Genomic DNA, 25510 nt, shown 5'->3' with positions numbered 1-25510 from the left:
TGCTGGTGGACCTGGTTGAACAGCTTGTTGCGAGTCTGAGGACTGCTGTTTGGAGCTCAGCACTAGCTGAACAAGCTGAAGCTGGGAGGCTATGCTGGTCAGGGAAGCTGAAAGGGTCTCCATGGACTGGTTAACACGGGACAAATGCTCACCTTGTCGGGAAATGGCCACCTGCAACTGAGTCCATTGTGGTCAATTTGTTCTGTCAGGTTTTCTAGTCGGACCCAGGCACAGACCAACAGCAGTTACAAAAGCAGCCTTTATTGTTGTTGACAGTTTACTACACGGCAGCAAAGTTCAAAACCACAGAGAGCAGTCCAAGGCAGGCAAACAATCCAGAGGACAGTCACGACTCAGAGTCAGGAAGCAGTCCAGTAATCCAACAATGGTCCAATCAGAACAGGCAGGCAAATAGTCCACAAGTTCCACAACAAGATTCACAGAGATGGAAAACACAACACACAGAAGCTACTGGGACGAACTAACAAACTGCACTAAGGGCATGGTATAAATACACTGGGTGATTGATTGGACACAAACGAGAGTACAATGAGAAACAAGTGAGCTCAAACAAAATGGAGGGAACTATAAGCTACTATAGACCTCTGAAGTTTGCCTACAAAAAGGATCCAAAGCTGCCATCTTTGCCCATATAAGGAGATCTGGGTGTTAATTGAAGCTAACTGCATGGCATGTTGCATCGTAAGTTAGCTCTGGGGTAGCAAAGATCAAAGTGTGCCGTCTTCACCTACCGAAGATCACAGTATCCACTCGAAGGCAGAGGACAAAACTGTGTGAGAGTTTAACAGGTGCGATAATTCAAACTCCCCATGTTATTTTCCCATAGAAAAAAATCTCAAGATACCGGATGTCCTTATTTGGGCAAAGATGCATGGTAGCTTTTTTGTAGGCGAACTTCAGAGGTCTATTACAGAAAGTGACATAGGAGAGGGGAGTGGGATCAAAACAACAACAGTGTCACATGGCAAACTAACAGCCAGTACCAAACATGACCTGCAGGGTCACACACACACACACACACACACACACACACACACACACACACACACACACACACACACACACACACCTCCTTACCTCTCATCCAGATATTACACATATTTACCAGTGTTTTGGGAATTGCTGTGGCCTTGTCTTTAGCGGGAGGGAGGGCAGTCAGCAGGAAAGGGCACACTGGTTCAATTGTTCCACTGTTACCAGATGTTTCATACTGTTAACTTCCTTTTCTTGTGCAAACTAAGGGTTATCTGTGTGTCCACTTTATAACCTACTTCTCTATTTCAGTGACTCTAAAAGGACTATATGTCTGTCGGTCTGTCTGTCTGGCTAAACCTAATATTTATACCAATTAACTAAAGAAAAATTCAGGAATTTCAGATTCGAAACGACACTGGGGTCATGGACTAGTTAGCAGCCTATTAGTTGGAGGCGCACTTTATTGTCACGCCATAGCCTACTTGTGGGTAGGTAGGCTAGGCTGTATTGTATCACCTGTCTGAGCTACTTCCTGCAGTTGGATGTCGATCTGGAGCTTCAACCACAGTCTGCCTGTCACAAGTACATCAGTGATGAGACAGACATCCTCTAACCACACTGTAGCCTTCAAACTAGCCCAATTGCAGAGTGAACATGCCAAGGCATCCAAGCGGAGTTTACGCGCATTCTTCTTAGCGGTAAGAAAATAATTATTTCAAAGCAACTACTAAGATATGCAAATTGAAAAACAAACAAACAAACAAACAAAAAACAATTGGATAATGTTTTGTCATTATAAGAGTTTAAAGTCGTGTTCTGACGAAAGATTGACTAAATACTGTCTGCCGTCCAAAATTGAGAGACATCCTTGGTCACGTTCAACGCACGCTGTAATTTGTGATTTGTTCGGTCAACTATTTTGAGCCGCGTAGCGTTATGCAACATATATTTCACTCAACAATTTTCTCGTGGTATTTGCACATATTGTCTACCTTATTTTATTTTAATAAAATATAAAATAAAATAAAAATAAACGAATAGATCATATAAATGTAGGCCTATGTTGGCTTGTTGTTTTGCGGTAGGTTAGGTCTCCAAAACTTAGGCTAGAATCAAGCAGTACGTTCTTACTCAAAGATGCTATCCTTTCGGACGCACATAGTAGGCTATTGTCATAAACTGTGTGATTTCAGTGACCCTTCCACTCAGCCTTGTGTTGTAACACTGCCTTCATTGCGTCTACTGTGGATTTAGGCGCTGACGCTTTGAACTTGACCGTGCACACCATGCATGACAAGCCTCTCGGGCAACGTTTAAAACAGCCACCGACCTTAATATGATGTGACGCCTCGAACCATAATAAATGAGGGAGGTCTTGTCGCATCCTCCATCAGTTTCTGTAGTAGCCTACTCTGAAGTCTTCTCTCGAGTCCAACTCTTGAGGGAAATCATGCGGAATTGGCTAAACTGTTAAGATTTTATGGACGGTTGGTGTGTTTAGGTGAGTCCGAAAAAAGTTGTGTTTGTTTTGTGTTAAACCAGTCAGTAGTCTATGAACTCATTAGCCTACATTATCTTTGTCTTGGCAAGCTGTAGCCTACTGCTTTAGGGCATTTCAAGCTGACTGGGATTTATGCAGTTTAGGCTCCATCATGTTACAGTGATAGGCTGCATTCAGAGAATAATTTCTTGTAGGCCTATTGATATTACTGAAACATGTCTGGACTAAGAATGAATTGTCTGTCAGATGCTGAAAATAAGCCTCAGAGTAAAAAATCTACAAATAAATAGCAGAACTTGGGCTTGAAGATGAACATAAAGTTCCACGTGTGATTACACCCCATATATAGGCATAACGCCTAGCCTACTTTTTGCAAGTGCATCAATACCTGGAACTAAGTGACTAAGACAGCACTAGCAGATGCAGACAACTCTTGCAAAACAGCGGTATCACTGAATGTAGTGCATGCTCTGTTGTGTTGGGCTTATTGGCATGCATTGTGTGAATTTTACATTTTGACACGTGAAATTATCACGTGTTGTATACTTTAGGCTTTAAGTGTCATGTGTTGTCGATTTGATGCCAGTGCCTCTTGCTTTGTCAAATGATGTCACATTTGTTAGTGTTGTCTTAATTTGGAAGTGTTACAACCTTGTCACGCCACTGTATTTAACTATCTTTCTGCTGCCCACTTACACCACATGTTGTCATTCTTCACTTCAAACATGTCTGTCCTCTCTTTTCAGTGAGCACATCTGTGCCTCTTTATGACCCAGGTGTAGAACATGAGTACAACTGATCGTCCTGTGAACCTGTCCACAAACTGTACCATGCCTTACGATCAGGATCGTGTGGCCCTCCTGAGTCTCTATAGTGTGGTGCTGGTGGTGGGTGTTCCGGCCAACTTTGCCACGGTCTGCATGACCTGGCTGCAGGTGCGCCGTAAAAACGTCCTGGGAGTCTACCTGTTCATCCTATCCATCTGTGACCTCATGTACCTGGCCACCCTTCCTCTTTGGGCAGTATACATTTACAGCCATCACACCTGGTCCTGGGGCTCGATGGCCTGCAAATGGACAGGATATATCTTCTTCAACAACATGTACATCAGCATCTTCCTGCTGTGCTGTGTGTCCGTGGATCGGTACGTGGCTGTTGTGTACTCCCTGGAGTCTCGAGGGATCCGACAGTTGAAACATGCCTGGATAATCACCATGGCGATTGTCATCGTCGTGGCTTTGGGTCACCTGCCTGTTTTTATTATGGAAGAGGGGAACACCGACGGTGAGAAACCGCAGCGCTGCTTTGAGCCCGGGCAGGCCTCACTGATGGTGACCTGCTTCAACTACGCTCGCTTCTTCATCGGATTCCTCATACCTCTACTGATCCTCGTCTTCACCAACCGCAGAATCCTGTCCAGCATCCAGGACAGTAGCAGCATTAAGGTGAAGGACAAGGAGAAGGTGCGCCGGCTTGCGCTGGTGGTGGTGATACTCTTCCTGGTGTGTTTTGCCCCCTACCACACCATCCTTCTGACCCGGGCCATCGCCTTCCACACGGGCACCGACGAGTGCCTGTTCAACCAGCGCATCTACACTCCCTACAGTATCTTCCTGGGCTTGTCCACCATCAACAGCGCCATGAACCCGATCCTGTACGTCCTGTCCAGCGATAACGTCAGGAGGGAGGTGCGGAGAGGCCTGAGCAGCGTCCGAAGCTGGGGAAGCTCCAGGCATCAGGTCACTGACAGCAATGTCCCCAGCAGGAATGGCTTGAGTGGCGCTTCGGGCATTACCGGGCATTAACGGCATGTCAACACCTGTACAGGTGATGAACGGAATCATTTGCATTGGAATGCTCTCCTGTATGTGCCAGCCACTCCAGCCAGGACACTGTGGTGATACCTGAGGTGCGTTCAAATTTGGCAAACAGTGACAAACGTTGGAGGTGAACATGTTTTCTCTGAACTGTTAAATTGAACAATTTGGTGCAAACATTCCATTCTAACAGTAATTGCATTGTTGCCTTCGTCAAACTCACATCCAGTTCCACTGTATTAACCTCCTCAGACTGTTTGCGACTGAAAACTGTTTTCAAACATTCACCTTTGTTTGTTAATTTGAATGCACCTCTGAATTTACCATATGCACAGGTGAAAATGCTGGCTGTCTCTACCCTAGCAATGTGCTCTCTCTTTGCATGCCTCCAGAGTAAGATGGCAGGTGTAACAGTGCACCAACTAAGGCCAGACCTTCACAGGTGAATACAGTGCCTATGCTTCTGCTTCCAAACCTCCAGTGTGTCAGCAAGCCGTGCTGAGAAGAGGCACATCTGTTCTGCTGCCCATGAAGCCGGCTTGTAGAAGTGTACTTTAACAGATGAGTTCATGGATATCCATCCCTTTTGGTCAGGAAGCTGTCAGAAAGATGCAGAGTGCAGTGAAATGTGACTTCAAGGCACACCGTTTTTGATTGTGAGAGTGAAGGCAAGTGCAGATATATTGTATGGTAGTGCAGGCTTCACTCAGTCTCGTTTGTTTCTTTTCAGAGTGCTTGGCCAAACGTATAAGTTAACTCAGAACAGAAAAAAGGCCGCACTTTGCATATAAATGTGCAATAAATACGATTGTATGCAAAGTGCAGCCTTTTTTTCTGTTCTGAGTGAAGGCAAGTGCCTCAAAACAAACTAATTTGATAAATTGGACATTTTTCATACTGTGTATTAAGGACTGCCCATATTTAAGAGATGTTTTTAACATAATATGTTTGCATAATATTGATAGATGGTATCTAATTCATCTCATATTTCTGTAAAATGTTTGTAATAATATTCTTGACTGTAAGTAAAAGGAAGATGTCATTGTCAGATGTGTTCTGATTTTCTCTATTCCATTCCATAATTAACTCTGTCTTTCTCTTTTCTGGTACAATCTCTGTCCTTGTCTCATATATATATATTCAATACATAATAACTGCAATGTCAAGTGCAATGAGGTGAGAGACATACTGTGTTAGAAACAGAGCACAGTCTGCTGATGAACACAATCAGAACTACTCTCTGTGGCCAGCGAGTGCACGTAGTCACACAGAACACACTAACACAGGAAGTTCACAAAAACCCTTCTGAGAATGTACGTTACCAAGGTGCTCACTGGAACAGTATATTATTACACCTGCTCCTGTGAAACTGAACAGCAACACAAGTCACAATGATGTCCTGTTTCGATCGTATCATTTTGAGGTCACGGGGAATCTTGGGAGAGAAGTAGGAAGAGATACAATTTAGCCTTTGAGGGATGATTTATTTTTAGCCGAAATGTGGTAAGTTTAGGTGGGCCGGGGTGTCTTTATTTTTGGCCGTGGCAACCAACATAAATCACAGCTGGATTGTACCAGACAATAAATCAAGTCACGTACACATTCAGCAAGCATTGATGATCTGGAAAACACACCTTATGGAACCTTATTGCACAGTCAATGTCAAAAGGTTCAGATAGAAGTTACATTCAAATAAATAGCAAAAGTGATGCTTCAGACCAAGTTGTGTTTTTACCACGAAAATGTGAATGAAACCAGATGAAACCTCACATATCTTTCATAATATTTGCAGATAACTTCAACAAGATGTAAGGTCAAATTCCTATTTTCTTTTCAAATAACTTGATAAAATCTGACGAAATGATAATCTGTTTGAAGGAAGGACGATTATCTAATCTCATGTAACGACCACATTCTGTGAGAGGTCACAACAGCTTGTTTCCTCTGAACTTGCAATCACCTCTCACAGGAAACAGAACCCTATAACACATAACACATAACCCTAATTGTTCACAAAAGATAAGGCAAAGTATTTATAGGTAGGTACTGTCAGGGATTTTACACAATTTCAAGCCCATAACATTTTTTGTAACACTCAACATTTTGTAACACACAGCAATAATCATCTCCTCACAACCATTAGATGCCCATTCCATGAGTACCCTGGGGAAAAAATCAGTATCAGTAGGTAGCCCAGGCTCCAAAAACTGAAAACAAAATGCAGACTGTCCCCCAAATAAAAACAAAACCCTACATGGAATTTATCTAAAATATAGCTACCTCTCTGGTGTGTTTCATTTGGTCCTTAGATAAAACATAACATACATTTACTTTTTCAAAAGTGTCTGCTAATAATTTTCAATATAAATATAAACACAAACAAATGCTTTTTCCTGCAAAAAATCCCAGACTGTAGAGTGAATTCACAGGGTTATTCCCCCATTAAAGTTCATTTAGTCTACTGAGTGTACACACAATATGCTGAAAAGGACAAAATTGTCTGACTCCATTTCCTTGACTGGTAAAATTGACAGTTGGTGGTTAACAAGCACCATTTCACAGTCTGTCATAAAGTCTACTGTTCTCTGTTTCCACCTGGTCATTGCATCACACTAGGATCCGCACTGACTGTATGAAATAAAATGCATTTGTTATTGAAAGGTTACAATAAGGTAATTGCATTGTAAATGTAATGTAAAAGAAAATATTGCCAGCTTTTAAAAAGTTTGACCACAAAAGGAAACTGAGCACTCTCCTGTCTTCCTGACAAACAGGATATGATTGTGTCGGAAATTCTCTCCTCTACCTCTACCTGTTTAGACCTGTCTGTAAAAATCTAGCCCAATCTATCAGGGATGGTGGGTTTTCAAGAAAAATTAAATTCCATGATTGTAAATAGCTTATTAAGGTGATACGTTTTGTTTAATGATTGATTTGAAATACACTGAGTAGTAGCCTATGAGTCATGACCTAGTTTTACATCCGTAATGCACAATATCTCTGTCCTGGCAGTACAGGCCTACCTATGAGAATAGTTTTAGAGAATTACAACCTTTATTGGTTGATTATTGGCTTGCATAACAATGGCTCAAACTTCTTGTTTCCTGGCATCATGTAAACCAAAGTATCATGAAGAGTGTATTGTATTGTGCAGACTTCTCGAGAGTGAGTTTCAGCATACAGTGATTTATTTCTGGATACTAAAATGTTAATGGATGCTAAAATGGTTAAAGAATAGGATATTATTAAATAACTAAAACAGCAGTATATTATCCAACATCTTAACCATGCCCTTCCTCCTCTTGTCTACTTGTCTGGTTTCCTGTCTCATTTATGTCCTCCCTGCTTTAATGTATGTACGCATAGGCCTAAATTCATACTCAGTCTATCTATGGCCTATATCTATATCTGTCTATCTGTCTGTCTGTCTGTCTGTGTCAGTCAGTCTATTCCATCAATCCCAAGACTATACAGAACTAAAACAACTGGTTGCAGCATAACATGTAGCCTATTATTAAGAAAAATATTATTATACACTGTGTGTGGATAGGCTACAATCAGCATCTCAACAGCATCTAGCAGAGCTGTAGCCTACAGAAAACATCTAGCCAAACAGGCCGCCACGCAGCGCCCCACCCCCATCAGAGACACTGCTGTTTTCATTGGTTAATAGCTCAGAAACCAAAACCATCCGTGCGACGTACGGAGAATTTCGATGATCTCACTCCGACCGGCCGGACCCTTTCTCCCTCATTGAAGTTTTTATGTGGAGCAGAATTGGCTAAAAACAAAATACATTTAAGTAAGTAAACTAATTTCTTTTATCATACGTAAAACAACGGAGGAAGTAACAACGATGTTACATTGGGATAACACGGAAACAAATAATGGAGGAGATAGGGGGCGCTGACCATCAGTGGTTTAAAGATAGCTATCATTAGCTGGCTAGCTACCTATGTTGGCGAAAGGAGATGTTAGCCATCGAGCTAGTTAGCAAGCTAAAAGGAAGTTCTCAAAATGCTAGGATAGAGAGCTAACCCTAATCTATCTGGCCTTGCTTGCCAAGAGCAAAGAGCCATGGTCCATGGGTTTTCACGAAGAAACTGAAATACGGTGTCACGGAACAACACTCTGTTACTTTCAATTTGACACAAACCGTTTTTATGTCCACGTCTGCACTGAACGGGAAGATTTTGGCGGTAGCACTTCTTCCTATTTCGATGTTCGTTTACTAGCAGCTAAAATTGGCTAGCTAGCGACGGCAGGCTAACTAATGATAGCGAGTTGTCTCAAAATGGCTTCCTCGATTGTGTAGCGAGCTTTTGTGAATGAATGTGTGGGAGTCCATATCTCTCCCAGCCGTATACACGTACACATGTGAAGTTACGAACATATTATTTCATGACATGAATTGTTCTACTACTTTACCTATCCGCTTTTCAGCGTAAGCTATCAAATTAGCACTAGATATGTTATTTTATTTCTGCTGTCTGTCGCTATCTGTTAACGTCATTCAACTCCCCCCACATCCGAACGTTCACCTGTCGTTCAACACTGGCTAACGTTATCTCAGCTATCGTACAGGGGCTAAACAAATCAGATTTACATTTGTTTGCCTAAACAAATCGCTATTTCGCTAGATCGTTCACCTCTGTGTGCTTAAATGGTATGTTTAATGTGATTTTTATGTACAGCTGTTCTATTATAATAAGGTAACGTAAGTCAAACTGAGTCATTACGTTACAGCTCGTAGTCATCATGACATGAATTCCCCATCAGAGATATTGTACACTGTGTGTAACTGTAGGCCTCCTGCCACCTGGTGGAATTCGTTTTTGTCCTTTTAACGTTACCTTTTACTTCGGTGGCATTTCGTTTTTATATAAATGTCCTCTGCTCTGCTGTTTATTCTATTTCAGTGAATCCTACCAAGTAGCCCACTCCTATGAAAAGCTTGGAAATTAATGTGGTAAGAAAAAATGAGAACAGAGATGGAAATTGTCTCAAGCGGGCTGTTCTTTTTTTGTAATGGTGCTGTCCAAACAAATATGGTGTTAGTTGCTCAGGCATTATCGTGTATTAGGATTGTTTTGTGAGCTTAAGTGCAGTAGTTGCATTATCTATAGAAACCGTAGATAGTGCGAAAACCATATATTGCTTTAGTAGTTGGGGAAGTTTAAGACAGAGTAACAATAATTTGTTTTACAACAGGTATTAAAAAAGACATAGCATATAGCATATTTATGAAATGTTTTTGTGTGTGTGTGTGTGTGTGTGTGTGTGTGTGTGTATGGTAACAGTATTTCACATAAGACATAGACTAAGTCATGACACAAGTTGTGTGTGTTTTGATGTCATCTCATGTTGAAATATTGCTGTTGTCACACAGTAAGCATATTTTCTCCCTTTTATCTGTTATTTCAGGACGAGGACGTTTTTGTAGGGTGTAGGCATGTTAATCTGTGATTTTTGTGAGGCTTGTGTTTGATTTATGTTGCAGATTGTTGGACTTCAAAACTACCGCCTTCAAAAAGGGGTGTTGTTACATGATTAGACAGTAATCTTATCCTTTAGCTGTAATAAGCATGACATTAACGACACTTACTTACACCTTTGTCACTACTGATTTTTCTTTTTATAGGTTTAACTTAAATTGGACATTTCTTACAAATTTTGTGTGTGTGTGTGTGTGTGTGTGCGCGTGTGCGTGTGTGCGTGTGTGTGCGCGTGCGAGAGACAGAGAGATGTTGTGATGAGTATGAACACTAATGTACAGCATATCTTCTGTTCTAGCCCAAACAAATCCCAAATCACGCACATTACATACATTTGCGACTCCGTTTTCACTCTGTCCCTTCCTCTTCCCGGATATTCGCGCATGGGCTGGCTACCTCCTTTGCTCCCACAGGTGTATTGTCGTCATGGTCGTGAAGTCATGTGTAGATTGCGCAATCTTTATTTTGCCCACAATAATGCTGCAAGTGCTTCATTGTCAGGTACCACATCCGTGACCTTCAGAGAACACACAGAACCAGAACATGTGCTTGGTGGAAGTCACTTTGGTTCAAAAATGTTCTAAAAATTGTGTTGTGCACTACTCTCATGTTCTTAGGATTCCCCAGTGTAGGCATTTCCCCAGGCTTGTTTCAAGCAAAGTGTTGATTGGTGCAGTTGACCCTATATGTTATTTTGTGTCATTGGTACACAGATACATTGGAGGACATATCAGTGGATCACCCCCCCAAGTCATTTTTGAGATTAGAGGCAAGAAATCACATTATCACCTACAACTTCAACACTGTTGCTTGTTGTCCACAGGCCTGTGCCCTCTTTGCACATTTTCCCAGTACATGACTGTCATAATGGCCTGAAGTAGGTTTTGTGTACAAAAATGTAATGCCCAGAATTATAACAGGATTGTGTGGATATTGCTGTAGTGTAAAGATGAGTTATGTGTCTGTAAGGGAAGGGTGGGGAACATTGTCTAATGTGCCTTTACTGGTCTTTTTTGTTTGTTTGTGTGTGTGTGTGTGTGTGTGTGTGTGTGTGTGTGTGTGTGTGTGTGTGTGTGTTTGAACGAACATGTGTGTGCATATTTCTGAGTATGTGCATTTTGTGTTTGTGTTTTGTATTTCAACCTGGTTAGCTATTGGGCCAGATGGTGAAGCATGCTGCAGCTGTTGTACTGCCGGGACGGGACTGACTGGTGTTACTCTTGGGGTTTTGGGGTTTGCGGGGATCGGGCGGGTGGTGCGTTAAAGAAACCGTGTGTGGTTGTTCCCTCCAGCAGGGCAGCCCAGAATGGGCGGGGAGAGGGCGGGCCTTAGGCTGCCTGGCGCTCGTACTAAAGTACGGGGGCGTGGCAGGAGGAGCGCGAGGGATAGAGCCGCCGTGCTCTGGCCTGTGCCTCGTCTCAGGAAAGGTAGAGCACTGCTGCCTCGTAGACGTCAAAAACCCCCAAACAAACGGCAAGACTCCCAACAACAAACTAAAAACAAAAATATTAGTCACAGTATCACTTCTACTTTTATGCATACTTCTTTTTGCATACTTTGAAGTTGTTTTTAAAAAGTGAAGTTGTTACAGTGTTAAATCTGTAAATCATACTTTTGGTAGTGCATAGATTTGTTAAAAAATAGTATTTTTTCAGTAATATCTGTTGTGTGCCGCCGAGCAGTGGACTAACTGATGTCCTGTGCTTTTCCTCCTCACCTTAGCATCAGACCTCAGAAGCGCAGCATGTTTCAGAAGGGCACCAAGCGAAAGTTTGCGGACGCAGGCGGCGAGGAGGAGGAGGAGGAAGAGGCCGCGCTGAGGACCGGCGTGGCCGTCGGCATGGGCGTGGGCGTGGGAGTTGGCATCGGCGTGGGGGCGCTGGCGGGCGAGGACCCCGTGAGCCTGCGGCTGCTCTCGTCCTACAGCCTGCAGCGGCAGACGCTGCTCAACATGTCGCTGGTGAAGCTGCAGCTGTGCCACATGCTGGTGGAGCCCAACCTGTGCCGCTCCGTGCTCATCGCCAACACCGTGCGCCACATCCAGGAGGAGATGACCTATGACCTCACCTGGCAGGTGCGCCACAGACAGTGAGAATTGAGATGCGCCCGAGTAGTGACATTCACCTTCAGCCATTTATGTATAGACCTTTTTCACACACGGCAGCCATTTTGAGATATCATGAAGTAGCAGGGCGAGCACAGGTGTTACTACTGTAAATACGTTAATGAAGCCTCTGTTCAATTTAAGTGATGGGCTTTTTTACTTTTATTGAATGTGGGGGGAAAGTAGTCAAGTTACATACTCAATAGGGATTTAAAAGAGAAGGTTCGGATCTATATCCTAATAGCTGTGAATTTGTTTCAGCTAATATGCACAAGGGTAGGCATTTAGTCATTGAAGATACCCTATAATACCAGGAAATAGCTAATCGAGGAAAGTATCCTTGAAAGAAGTGTGTTGTGAAGTGTTTTTTATTTATATACCAGATAAGGAAGATAGCAGGCAGTTTCTGCTGCTTAAAGGGAGTCTAGTTCCTCTCTGAGCTGTGTCACATGAGTCTTTAGCTTTCTGTTTCGTTTTGAAGTGAGAGGCCTGTAAACGTTGCCTATGTAACCTATGACGTATGGCTCACTGGACCGATACTGAAGGTTTCCGTGTTAATTATGTAAACTCTCTTACGCCAGACCAGACTTACTAAGGGCCTTGCCATGTTGTGTTCGTCCAAGTAATCATATCAAAAATGAACCAAGGAAAGGGGTCTGAAATGCACACAGATTCCATTCCATCAATGATTATTAGCAGCCACTCTTACATGGAAGCTACACCGGGCACATAACTGAAGGCTAGCGTTCCATTTGCGTTACGTCTGCTGCAACAATTAGCTTATACTATTATCAGTAGAATTAGCTACACCAGATGTGATAGCTGCACACATACATTGAAAAATTTTACGTGTCGCAAGCGGAACGCTTCAGTTACGCGCCTGTATGTGGCTTCCTTGTTAGCGTCACCTGTTCAGCTGTCTTTGTGATGAGTCATGCTCTGCGCTCCCTCATCGATGTCCGTTTCCCTGTAGGTAGGAGCGGCAGCCGATGCCCTGAGCCACGCCCACGCTCAGGCGGAGTGTCTGGCCGCCTCCGACCGCCTCTGCCGCTCCGCCCTCACGGAGGAGGAGCCAGAGCAGCAGCCGGCCACGCCCTTCAACGCCATCGGCTACGAGGGCTGCGACGAGGACGACGAGGAAGAGGAGGAGGTGGTGGTGGACGAGGACGGGGACGTGCCGCTGACGTCGGTGGCGTCGTCCGGCCCCTTCCTGCCCGGCAGGCTGGGCGCGAGCTTGGGCATGGGGGTGGGCGCGGGCCTGGGTCCCCGCTGGCAGGGCGAGCCCATGTGCCACCCGGGGGAGATGGAGGACGCCGACGAGTTCGGCAAAGGCAGCGGAGACGCCGACGACGAAGAGGAGGAGGAGGAGGAGGACGAGGACGACGAAGATGACGACGTGGCAGCGTATGACAGGACAGCGGCCGCCGCCGGGGGGGAGGACGGAGGCGACCGGCTGGCCAAAACCACGGAGCAGATCTTCAGCCCGTTGTTCGAGACGAACAGACCCACGCCCGTCCCCGAAGCAGCGCTGGAGGAGCTTTTCTCGGACGTGGAGGCGTCCTACTACGACCTGGACTCCATGCTGACAGGAATGCAAGGCGCTGCAGCTGCCGCGGCTGCCGCCGCTGCTGCCGCCGCAGCTGGTGCTGCTACTGGGGGTGGGGTTGGGGTCAGCGGGGACACAGGGGTCGGGGTACCCAAGGGGACCTCCTTTGAGTTGCTGGAGAGCTTGAACTCCAGCCACACCCAGACCCACACGCAGACACCCCTCAACCCCACCACAGGCTGCAGGCCGGACCTCAGCGAACTGGACCACATCATGGAGATCATCGTCGGGTCATAAGACAAGCACAGCCAACCGATCAAGACTGGGTAGTTTTATGAGTGTGTGACGTGCGTGCGTGTGTGTGTGTGTGTGTGTGTGTGTGGATGGGAATGGCTGTACTACACAGCCCTGCCCACATGGATTGAATGAAAGGACAAATGAGATGCACCATGATTTTACTTTTACTCTTTTTTTTTTATATACAAACTGAGATTAAGCACGTATGCTCTATTTTTCATATCTTTTTATATATGTTTTCTGTCTCCTGGTGTATGTTTTTACTTTTGTTTATTTATTGTTTTGTAATTTATTGTTTGTTATCATCGGACAGTGAATTTACACTACATAAATTGAATCTCATAAAGTTGTATATGTGGAGAACAACAAAGATATTAATATTTCTCCTTAATGAGCGACCAGATAAATATATGTCCCATCCAGCAAGTAGAAACATGTTTGTCTTTGTTTGTTTGTTTGTTTGTATGTATGTATGTATGTATGTATGTATGTATGTATGTGTGTATGTATGTTTGTGTGTGTGTATGTGTGTATGTTTAACATCAACACGATGCAAGGCCTGTGTACTGTTAAGTGTGCCCAGTGATTGACATGGACACTGCCCAATTAGCAACGCTTTCTGGGAATGACCTCGGCCACACCTGATCCAGAATCAGCTGAGCAGGAGGTGATTGTTCTATCATCATCCACTGTCAATTCTGAAGAGGAGTCAGTCTGCAATGATGGCTACCGTCTTGCTTCAAGTATCAAGCAATGCAATTATTGTTTTTGTTTACCCCCACCCCCACCCCCACCCCTCCACAGAGAGTAGTAAGCTCCACAGACTTCTCTGCTTCAGATGGGATATAACAGTCCACCTTCTGCAGAGGGCTTTCAGAAGACTGTGCAATACTCATGAGTAAACATTTGGAGAGAGATCCTAAAGTGTTAGTGCAGAGAACGCCCTGTAGTTTTCAGAAAACAGAAGTGAACTCCTTTTGGATGCCTTGTTGGTTCAACTACAGTGCCCCCCAATTTCCCTTTTCTTTTTGCTGTTTGATTTCAGATGAACTGTCCCAGCTCTGGAGACCTATGGGTGATCCTCAGATGATATGTCTTGTTTAGAATATGTCTTCATTCTATGGAGAAAGGGATAGTCTTTTAACTTGGTTACAATTAACATAAAACGTTTGAAAGAATGGCGAATTTTTAAGTATTTAAACTGTTGCCTCTAAAAAAAAGCGCCTGTTAACTTTATGCAGTTGGAGGCCATATTTTATTATTTTTGTATTGTTATTTTTTACAAAAAAATGATACTGATGTGAATCATTTTATCTGTATTATGTTGAAGAGGTACAAACGTTTCTGCTATGTTTAGATCGGAGTCATGCATGTGGTTACGCTTCTCTCAAAACTCCTCTCCTCCAGAGATCAGCATTCCATTCATTCTTTGGAGTGCACCGATGCGTCATTTGTATTATTAATTTCTCCGAAATGCCGCTCCGTGTTGGTTAAGCATTGCCTCTTTCAGCAAAGTTACTTTAGCAATGATTATGTCCTGTGCTTCAGGATGACTCCAGATAACGTGTTATGATCATCGTTTCTGTGTGCCATCACTAGGAAGGAATTCTACCACTTGTAGGTCATCAGTAACTGTAACACCACCGAATGATGTCAGGTCCAAACAACAAAGACAGTATGAATTTTTATATTTCTATGAAGATTGTATATTGTAGCAACTTTGTAAATATTTTTTAAAAATAAAATTTTGCATTGCTATATGTGTGAGTGTCTTTCACTTGTTTTATTTCTGAAGTCGAGTGCAATCATTATTTTGGTTACTTTATTTGGAGTGATTTATTACTACTATAAGGCCTATGAGCTTACTGTTATTGTACAACAATACCAATGGACTTTATAATATACATGTCTCATATCGAAATGAAGGCCTGAAATGCGGTGTTATGCATTTTTAACTCAATCCCTTTTCTCGTGCGACATTCCTGTGGCGTCGCGCGGTCTCTGTCACTTGTTGGAGACTTGTTCCTTCAGCCTGTTTGCACATTCGGTGCCCCGTGAGCGCCCGAGGGCTGTCCACAGTAGCCTACTCCTCCTCCGGTGAGTGAGGGCGGAGATCTGGCGTCGTAGGGCGGGACGGCGGAGGTTCAGTCCACTGATCCACTGAGCGTGGCACACTAGAGCTCCGCCCCGGGGAGCTGTTTTCCCCGGCCCTCCGTGTGTTTTTATCACCCCCCCTCCCTTCGCCCTACCCCCTCCCTCCACACCACCGCGACCCGGGGCTTAACGTGGTACGTCAGCTCTGCCTGCGCTCTGTTGACGACCTGTTTGGCATCTCGGTTGTCAGTGGCGAATGACTGCGCAGAGATGATCAATGGTCCATTATTTGTTTTTCGTGCTTTTATGAGCTCGGGCTGTATGTTTCTCGCGCGAACCCAGCCGACAACAACTTGAGGAATCACTCTGGCTGCATGCGGGGAGACGAGAGGAACGGAAAACACCACAATAAAACGCCAATCATGCGCATGGACCCGACGCACAACTGTTTCAATCAACTGGCTGTAGTGGGCACGGAGGGTGAGTGGCTTGTGGCTGATACTGTACTAGCTGAACGAGTTTGTTTGTTTTTCATGATAATTGTGTACATACAGTTGTGATGAGTATTATTTCACAAAGACATTACTGCATTAGCCTATTCCTTTCCTCACTGTGCAACGGGATAGAATCCATAAAACCAATTAGTTTGACTGAAAACGAGAGTGTCTTGTGAGCAGTAAATTAATTGTTGTCTTTACGCGCTCTCAGTTCTCAGTGTTTTTATCTCTGTCAAGTGCATGAGAGATTTCGACCAACAGCCTCTACTGGCGTCAGGAATGCGAATCTGCACTTGCCTGTGACACTCGGTAGCTAATGGAAGTTGCCTCAGACATCAACACTCAGGTTTTGAATCAAACCCGCCACTCAACAAGCCTAAAGATGAGCTAAGCGCTGAATAAACAACATGGGTTGCCTAAGATCCTAAACTAACAGAAAAAAAAACATAAACTAGCCTTCTAGAGGAGACTGGTTCGTTCAAAACAGCCTCAAAGCTAAAAGCATATAGTTATTATAGTGTGTGTGGTGCGTTTATTTGTACCTTAAAAGCAGTTCCCATGGGATAACATCACAATTTGGATGGAAGAGCACTAAACCTCAAGAGGGAGGTTAAAGGAAGGTGAAGGAATTGTTTAGTGGCTCTCGCCTCCAATCAGATTTATTATAAGCAAGACGCGTGCATTTTGCTCCATGTGTGCTGCCATTCGCCGTCTTGATTAAACTCCTTCATCAGGCAAATACATTCTGATGTAGACAGCATCTGAGCAGAGAGCTCTTCCTCCCGGACGCTCTCTGTCTCCATGTCAGCTTGACCCATGCGTTCGCCCCTCTCCCACTCTCTTGGTCTCTCTCTCTGTCTCTCCCACTCTCTCTCTCTCTCTCTCTCTCTCCCACTCTCTCTCTCTCTCTCTCTCTCTCTCTCTCTCTCTCTCTCCCACTCTGTCTGTCTCTCTCCCTGTCTCTCCCACTCTCTCTCTCTCTCTCTCTCTCTCTCTCTCTCTCTCCCACTCTGTCTGTCTCTCTCCCTCTCTCTATCTCTCCCTCTCTCTCAGTCTCTCTCTCTCTCATCTCGTGGTGCCGAGCGGCAGCTGCATCTCCGTCCCAGACAATCTGTACTGTTTTACATAACACTGAATCCCCCTCCTCCCCCTTCCTCTCCCTCTCCCCTCTCCGCTCTCTGCTCGGCGCACTGTCCACCCCCTCCCCCCTTCGCCTGCCGTTCGGCCCTCTCTCCACTGTGTTAGCAGCAGACAAACTGATCGCTTGAGTCAGTCAAGTGGGAATGAAAAAAAAAGAAAAGAAAAAACAGGGAAAGAGACAGCAAGCTCTAGTCTCCATGTAATAATAACCACTGCAGACAGCGCTGAAGTGAGGCCAGCGTCGCGCCAGCGTCTGTGAACACTTTGCTTTTAAAAAGCTACAGTCACAAACGAATCTTAAAATCTACTAAACCGCGTTAATTGAAATTCATTATGAGCTTGAGGTGAAAGTCCTCAAGTGGATTATGAACAGAACAGTGTGTTGTAATCCAGAGTAGCCTACAATTTCTTGGTGATAAATAGTTGGCAGTCAGTAGGCTACAGACAGAGCATTTTTTGACAAACTTGATAGTCTATTTATGGATAGTGTATTACAGATGATGTAACCATGGTACTACCCATTATCAAGTTATCTGATGCGCTGTCTCATAGTACAAGCTACAATCTGTATTTTACCCCAGCGACTGTAACACTTGCGCTGGTCTTTGTCTTCTCCAGCTTCATGTTGGGTCGTGGAGTAAAACGGAAGCGGGACGTCCAGGAGGATAAGCTGATAGGGGGTGTGGACGCTGCGGACCCCAACTCAGCCTCAGGTGTGTCCTACCTGCAGCAGAGGCAGCTGGTCCTCAGCCTGTGCCTGGACAAGCTGCAGGGTTGCCAGATCCTCCAGGGTTGCCAGATCCGCACAGAGCCCAGCCTGCACCGCTCGGTCCTGCTGGTGAACACGCTCCGGCAGATACAGGAAGAGATGAGACAGGAAGGGGAGGAGTCGGTGACCTTAGCCGCTGCTGCTGCCATCGCCGCTACAGGCCCCCTCCCTGCCACTCCTGCCACCCCGCCGCCACAGACGCCCAGCCTGGCATGTGGAGCCCAAGCCTTGGTGCCACTCAGCTCACCCCAGGACCTGTTTGATGTGAGCGGGTTGGACAGCGTCGGGAGCCTGCTCACCTGCCCGGGCTGCTCGGAGGAAGAGGAGGAGGAAGAGGCTGAGCTGGAGGTGTCTCTCGTCTCGTCGTCGTTCGCCTCCTTGGCGACGTCTACGCCCCTGATGACCCCGGACGACCCTCCGTCCTCGCCGGAGAGTCGCCCGTCACGCAGCTTCCACTCGCTCCTGGGCTCGTTCGAGCTGGTCAACTCCCCGGGCTACCTGTCCGACCTGGCGCTGGACGACATCTTCGAGGACATCGACACGTCCATGTACGACGCGTCGGACGTGTCGTCCATCTTGGCGCTCGGCTCCTCGCGGGCGGCCTCGCTCGCCGCCTCCCCCTTCTCTGGGATGGATGACGGGGAGCTCAAGATGGGCGCCAGCTGCCCTTCCTCAGCCACACTGCAGCTGTGCTTCTCCGAGGTCAGCGACCTTGACCACATCATGGAAGTCCTGGTGGGGTCATAGATCTCCCTCATGGGGACAGCAAAGGGCCGGGGTGGGTGGACATTGGCACCCCAGGTTGAAATGGCCCTGTGGGTTTCAGTCCTACAGCCCCAAGGGTGTTCGGGGGGGCTGTGGTACCCCAGAGAAGCCCGCAGCATCGGCAAGGAGACCTGGGGTACATTTTGGAGGTACAGGCAGGGGTCATGACTCAAATAACTTAACATAACTTAGGCTGGGGGGACTCCATGGGGGTTCCATGACTAGGGGAATGATGTGGTGGCCCACTAGTGAAGCAGGGCCTAAAGGTGGTGGGCAGATGGTCAGTTCCCCAGGGAGAGAATGGTCTGTAAGGGAGAGAGGACTGTCGTAACATGTCTGCTGCTGACACCAGCATGGAAGACCAACAGACGATGAGAGGAGAAACAGGGAGTGGCGTATGATATGCAGCACGCGCCGTCTGCTAAATACGTTCCGCTTTGATACGGATACTCAGAATACTCTAATGATGAGATCAGCAGTTTTCTGAGGTTCTCTGTCATCATTCAAGTCTGGAACTGTGCTTTGTCCATGTTGATATCTGGTCTGGTGATGTCACGGCTACAGCCAGACCTGAAACAGAAACTGAAAGTTGATTCAGTTGTGGCCTAAACTCAAAAGTGTGCTTGAGAGGGCAGTTGTGGCCTACACTCAAGAGTGTGTTGGACAGGGCAGTCACGCCTTATTGTTGGGCGGCTGTTGCCGCATTGCACTTAGCACACTTAATTGCACTGAAATGCCACAAGGTATTCTTTTATGAACCCAGAGGAATGAACGAGGCGGGGAGACACATAGCTGATTTGAATTGTACTCAAGAGTGGAATTATCCAGCACCCAATGTGACAGCTGACCAACAATGTACTGCCACTGTCTGGTTTATTGAAGGATTTGTTTGTTTGTTTTTTCAATGAAAATGTTTGTATTTTTATATATATATTCATATATACTCTGTATTTGTTTTTTTTTACAATGTTGTATCTGAATATGGAAACAAGAGTGAGATTTGAAGCAAGTCAAACTAATCCATTCATTATCACCTACTTGAATGAAAACAAGCACACGAGGAGAGTCACTAGTCTGTAAATGTTGTCAGAAAGATTTTATTGTAATTTTGCAGAGGAGTTATGAATTGTGTGTACATTAAGGAGTTTGTCAATACATTGGATGAGTACATCCTGAGACAAATATATTCTACCTCTTGGCAACGAGTGTTTGTTGAAGTTAATGTGATTAACTTTACGGTATTCTGGCCATACATTTTATTTATTTGTCTTGGAGATGGAGAAGGACTGTCATTTGGCAGCAATTACACAATTGCTGTTTAGAAATATTTATGTAGGCGACTTTGTTTACTTTGACTTCTACTCTCCTATCAAAACCCATGGACAGTTTCTCTAAGCCCCTCAGCGAAACTTCATGGATGTCTGGAATCACCATAGCAACCTTGTTATTTGCTTCAAAACAACACTGTGCCTTCACGATGGACCTGACTGCAGAACGGCTTTGGGCCTGGTCTGGCCCAGACGTGGCCTCAATCAGCACCAGGTCTGGGGATGAAGACCTGGCCCGGCGTCCACAGCTATCGTGGGCCATCATCAGGAGGTGGAATGTTGACAATCTGAGCAGAAATGGGACACAAGATACACTGTGAGGAGCGTTTTTCGACGCCAATGAGTGAAAATTCCTTTCCTTCGTCTGCCTGCGTCAGGCTTAACGTACGCTGACACCCCGTCAGCATTCTTACTTACTGTGGAGGAGGAGGGGGGAGGGGGGAGAGAAGGAGAGGAGAGGAGAGGAGAGGAGAGGAGGGAGGGAGGGAGAGTGAGAGAGAGAGAGAGAACTATCTGAACTGAGAAAGAAAAAGAGATGTGGGGGAGGGGATGTTTTAGCAGAGTGGTAATGTGACTCGTGTCACATGGGAAGTACTAGATTGTAAAATAGCTCTCTTTCTCTCTCTGCTTCTCCCTCGACGCCGCCGTCCTTTCTCAGTGTGTGCAAACGCAGCCGCTGCAGGAGGCCCCTTGCAGAATGACACTCTGCCTTTCTACTTTTATCTTACGGACAGAAATGTTCCTGAATATTTTTACACGGTTTCATAACAAGCAGTGTGTGTGTATATATACAGTATATATAGCTCCTGTGAATCATGGGGACTAGCAGACCGACATCTTGACCAGTTTCTATCCAATACTTGTGGGTGTGTTGTGTTCTGAACACAGGTGGATTTCTGAATTAGACATAGGCCTACAGCTGTTTGTTTACGTTTGTGTTTACATAATATTTTATACAGATCTCTGCAGCCTCTCTGAAATCATTTCAATCTATTTGAGCAGCAAGAGGTGAAGTCAACTTCGAATCGTGTTTTTGTTTTCATTTTCTTGTCTGTTTCCAAGACACATTTCAGTATTAAGGATGTAATGTTTCCATTTACTGACTTACTTCACAGATGGCAGTCAATGACTGTAGCCACTTCCTCTTAGCATGTCACATTTCCTGTTTTCAGGGGCCTTTTCTCAAAGATGAAAATGTATTCTCTCTCTCTCCCCCGTCCCTCTGCGACCCACATACCGTGTGTACAGAAGTGTTCTTTGTATGAGCTATGCAATATACCTGTACTGTTTATATAACAGGTGATTAAAGAAAAAGAAGTAAAAGTAATTTTTGTGGTGTATTTTTCTGCGATTTACTGTCCATGACTCTCTTCCAAAAGAGAAAAATATGTCTTACAAAGATATCTATTTGAATGTAATGTGTGTAGGACCTAACACCAAGGTGTAGTTCAGACAGGTTTTGTGTCGTGTAACTCACCAATGATCAGGCTTCATTTTATCTTTATTTTACTGTTTGTCCTCTGAACCACGGACGAGCTATATGAAAATGAGCCATCCAGATAACTAGACCAAATTCACAGGAAAGCATCCTTCTCTCTAGACTAGAGAACAGATAGGAATGTATTTCATTACGCACAACTATAAAGTAAACAAGAGGTAAAGTATGTATCAGTATTGAACATTTAAAATAATACCATAGCCATTTAATGTGCCCTTCAACTGACAGTGAGACACTCCACTCATGAAAAGAGCTCATTCTAGAACACACGTGGCCCAGCCCTTGGACGGAACAGGGCCAGGTCCGCTCGTGAGCCAGCCTGCAGCCTGGGCAGAAAGGGTTAAAGCGGAGTAATCAAGGATCTTTTGCATGGGTATCACAACTACATAACACAACAACAGCTGGGGCCTGTGCTGTGTTGACAACAACAATGACGTTTGGTGAATCTGTTGTATCGGCACCCTCTAGTGGTGGCACAGCGTAAGGTGCGCAGTGGCTATGAGAGTTGTTGCATCACCCTCTCTCTCAGGAGGTCTGTGGTTCTTCTCCCCAAATGTAACCTGACCTGAGCAGGACACAGTAGCACACAAGGACTCAAGAGACTCAAGAGAGACGGCTTGGTTGTAGCGAATGCTTTCATCTCACAAACCTCAAGCAAATATTTCTGTCAGTCACAAATCTTCCCACTTCTGTAAATGTACCAAAAAAAAAAAAAAAAACAAGCACATTGACTGGCAAATCTTGGCAAAATGTTTAATAAATACATTAACATTACTTATAACATTCTTATCATAAAATTGGTAATCAGACTCATTTCATTCTCACTCACACAAAGGCACTAGTGTACTGGGTGTTCTCTTGCTATCAAATCACACAGGACATCAAAGCTAACGGAAGGTTACAAAAAAAGCTTTAAGAGAACATACTATAAATCGTCACATTCACACACACAGCTGTGCGCTTAGTGCTCGTTTCATGCTTGTAATGGTTATTGCCATTTTACATGTGCTGAAGGTCAGGACAGGACAATAATATCCCTGTGTGCCTACTTGTGCTGCAGACATAAAACTCTTTAGGCAGAATCATTCAGATCATGAAATGAAATCAAATAAAATGAAAAAAAAAAATGAAAACCAGCCTCTAGCATTTGAGTGTACCCCCCACCCTCCTGATTATAACATGATAATGGACAAGTTTGATACAGTTCATTCGAGTTCGCCAGACACAGACATCATTCAGCCCAAGGAGAATCTAACTAGCGTTAGAGCATTAGTGCTGGACGGGTAACTAGCCACGGTGTAAACTTGACATCAGCATATTACTGCATATTGTGCTTTAAAAAAAAACCCTTGGCTGTGCCCTTCACTCAGCCTGGTACACTTTAAACTTGCGATGGAGTTAGTTGTGGTTTTCAAGTGAGTTTTTCAGCCCGACTCTCCTATTGTTTTGATACTTTCCTTGTGTGCTGGAACACTCTGCGGCTGAAAGATAAGGAGGAGAGCGTGGTGTCGACTCAGGGTGATGCTACTCCCTACTCGGTGGGCCGCGTGATCCTACTCCCCCCCCCCCCCCCCCCCCCCTCTCTCTCTCTCTCTCCGCCGGTCCCCCAAACGTCTTCCTTTGAGTTTTGGAAAGCAAGCTACGCAGCCCATGTCCTTGAGCAGTTCTGCTAATCAGGTGGTGTCTTCACGACAACAGACCCAACTGCCAAACAATAACTTGACTAAATAAACTAGTTAAACAATAACTAAAAAGTGCCCCGTGTTACTAGTGTACTCATAACTCATAAACTGACTTCTTCTCTGGGAGTGGCTCTGCCTAAGAGCTGACTTCATTCATCTGTGGTGTCAATTTTTTATTTTTTTTTTGCGTGCGGTGCAGGTGCCCCAGTCAGTCGCGCCACGACTGGGGCCTGTTGTCAAAATTAGCGTTTCAAATCACTGTTTGGTTTTGCAGGGTGTAACTGAGTCGATCTACATCCACAATGGCAGCATCTGTGATCAGATTTGGTGTGCAAACGATCAGATGCGGAGATCAAGCGTAAATGCTAAAAGTCATTGAGGGATGACCGGGCCAGAGATTAGCTAGCACTGTTGAAGGACACTAGCATTTTGAACAGTCCAGTTGAATATCCAGAGCAAAGGATTGGCACCTCTTTGGTTAAAAGAGTGCATAGCTGAATGGGTATGAATGTGTGTGTGTGTGTGTGTGTGTGTGTGCGTGTGTATGCCATTGGAGTATGTTTTTCAGTGTTTGGTGGACAGGAGTGCGCAGTAAGTGAGATAAGGCAGCAGAGTAAACATCTGGGCGATAGCGCCCTCCTCATGGCACACTTCACCACAGAGCAAAGAAAATGTGAAATTAGACGCTGTTGAATATGTTATATATGTTACATATCTCTATTTGAACTCTTCCATGGCCTGGCCAACACCTGCGTTCTGGTACAGGGCCTGAGAACTTGAGCATACTTGAATGAATGTCTTTGCCAGGTTGGCATGCCTGTTGAGGATCTCATCGCAGGCCTTTGCCACGTTGATGGGAGTTTGCCTGTTGGTGGCATCACTGCAGGAGGTCTTCAGCCATGTTGATGGGAGTTTGTCTGTTGTTGGATATGCCGGTTGAGGGCATCATTACAACAGTCATTTGCCATGTTGATGCCTGTGTGTCTATTGTTGGATATGCCTGTTGAGGGCGCCATGGCAGCGGTCATTTGCCCTGCTTGTGGGCCTGCAGTTGGATGTTGCACTGCCTGATCCAGCGCAGGGACACCTGGTACATGAACGGGGGGGTCTGGGGGAAGCAGGATGGAGCCAACAGCTGCGGGGCAGATCAAAACAGAGGAGGAAAAGGAGGAGAGGAGAGACAGATGAAGAGAAATGGATAGAGATATGGAGAAATGAAGAGAGCGAAGAGAGCAAGAAAACAAAAGAGAAATGGGAGAGAGAAAGAGAGATGGAGAGGAAGACAGACACAGAGGTCAAGGGGTCATACAGTATGTTCTTCATGATAGTGAACACGCTCATTCTAACACGGACTTTAAGCAGCACTGCGTAAAACATGGCGACAAAAGTCACTTCACATGAGCCTGATCAGCAACACAAAAAGATTCAAACGGAAATGCACTTGTACGTTGCGGTGCACTGTTTCACCTCCAGAACATCAGCTAAAGGTACTGTAGGAGCTACAGGATAACAATGGGAATAATGATGGTGATGGTGCTTTTTCGCTTCAAGTCTGATTTTTTTTTTTTTAAAGGTATACTATGCAACGTTTTTCAGTTAATCAATTCGTTCCATACTGTTATATATGTTTAAATGAGTCATTACTGGTCGAACGGTGTTTTTTTGGCCGCTCTAGTGGTCTGTAGCAGTAGAACCACTGCAACTTCAGGAGACCTCGGGCACGCACCCATGCTCTACTCCAGGAAGTGTGATGTAAAGTCTCATGAAAAGGCACGGCAGACTGACCGATTGAGGAGTTTTGTAAAATATACACGCTAAAGCTAGGGGAAGCTCTGCAGAGAAATATGCAAGCATAAAACGAGCGAAATTGAAAAGTGAAAGCGAAACCGGCGATGAAATCGCCAATCCTGCATAGTATACCTTTAACTCCCATTAGAGCTTAGCTTTGATTGTAAACGGCCGTTCACACCAATAACGATAA

At 45.0% G+C, this 25510-nt stretch overlaps 4 protein-coding genes across 11 annotated transcripts in view; 3 read left to right on the top strand and 1 right to left on the bottom strand.

The window, feature by feature from the left end:
* The first annotated feature begins 1497 nt into the window (after positions 1–1497).
* On the top strand, positions 1498–5362 carry LOC134067609 (probable G-protein coupled receptor 132). Its single transcript, XM_062522965.1, has 2 exons — positions 1498–1694; positions 3244–5362. The coding sequence occupies exon 2, from the start codon at positions 3283–3285 to the stop codon at positions 4300–4302; it is 1020 nt and encodes a 339-aa protein (XP_062378949.1). The 5' UTR covers positions 1498–1694; positions 3244–3282; the 3' UTR covers positions 4303–5362.
* Positions 5363–8001: 2639 nt separating this feature from the next.
* Positions 8002–15516, top strand: LOC134067159 (uncharacterized). 8 transcript variants are annotated; one of them, XM_062522246.1, is made up of 6 exons: positions 8035–8116; positions 9234–9283; positions 10523–10578; positions 11105–11282; positions 11532–11883; positions 12887–15516. In XM_062522246.1, exons 4-6 carry the CDS (start codon positions 11116–11118, stop codon positions 13754–13756), a joined length of 1389 nt encoding a protein of 462 aa, XP_062378230.1. In that variant the 5' UTR covers positions 8035–8116; positions 9234–9283; positions 10523–10578; positions 11105–11115; the 3' UTR covers positions 13757–15516. The 8 variants fall into 8 exon arrangements, with proteins under 8 accessions (XP_062378231.1, XP_062378234.1, XP_062378235.1 ...); XM_062522247.1 differs by lacking the exon at positions 9234–9283 and having other exon boundaries at positions 8002–8116; XM_062522245.1 differs by having other exon boundaries at positions 8016–8116; positions 9234–10578.
* Positions 15517–16036: 520 nt separating this feature from the next.
* LOC134067536 (SERTA domain-containing protein 2-like) lies at positions 16037–20820 on the top strand. The gene is made up of 2 exons (XM_062522839.1): positions 16037–16330; positions 18106–20820. Exon 2 carries the CDS (start codon positions 18110–18112, stop codon positions 19001–19003), a length of 894 nt encoding a protein of 297 aa, XP_062378823.1. The 5' UTR covers positions 16037–16330; positions 18106–18109; the 3' UTR covers positions 19004–20820.
* A 2616-nt stretch (positions 20821–23436) lies between these two features.
* si:dkey-229e3.2 (uncharacterized) overlaps positions 23437–25510 on the bottom strand; it is a 7292-nt gene continuing 5218 nt past the window's right edge. Inside the window, exon 7 of the mRNA XM_062522838.1 lies at positions 23437–24664. Within this exon, the coding sequence (XP_062378822.1) occupies positions 24554–24664 (111 nt within the window). The 3' untranslated portion in view covers positions 23437–24553. The remainder of the gene's footprint in view (positions 24665–25510) is intronic.

The sequence above is a fragment of the Sardina pilchardus genome, chromosome 20 (genome assembly GCF_963854185.1).
Source record: "Sardina pilchardus chromosome 20, fSarPil1.1, whole genome shotgun sequence".
In the NCBI taxonomy this organism is placed as follows: Eukaryota; Metazoa; Chordata; class Actinopteri; order Clupeiformes; family Clupeidae; genus Sardina; species Sardina pilchardus.
The sequence above is the reverse complement of the archived record's forward strand: the minus strand, read 5'-3'. Positions and strand labels throughout refer to the sequence as shown.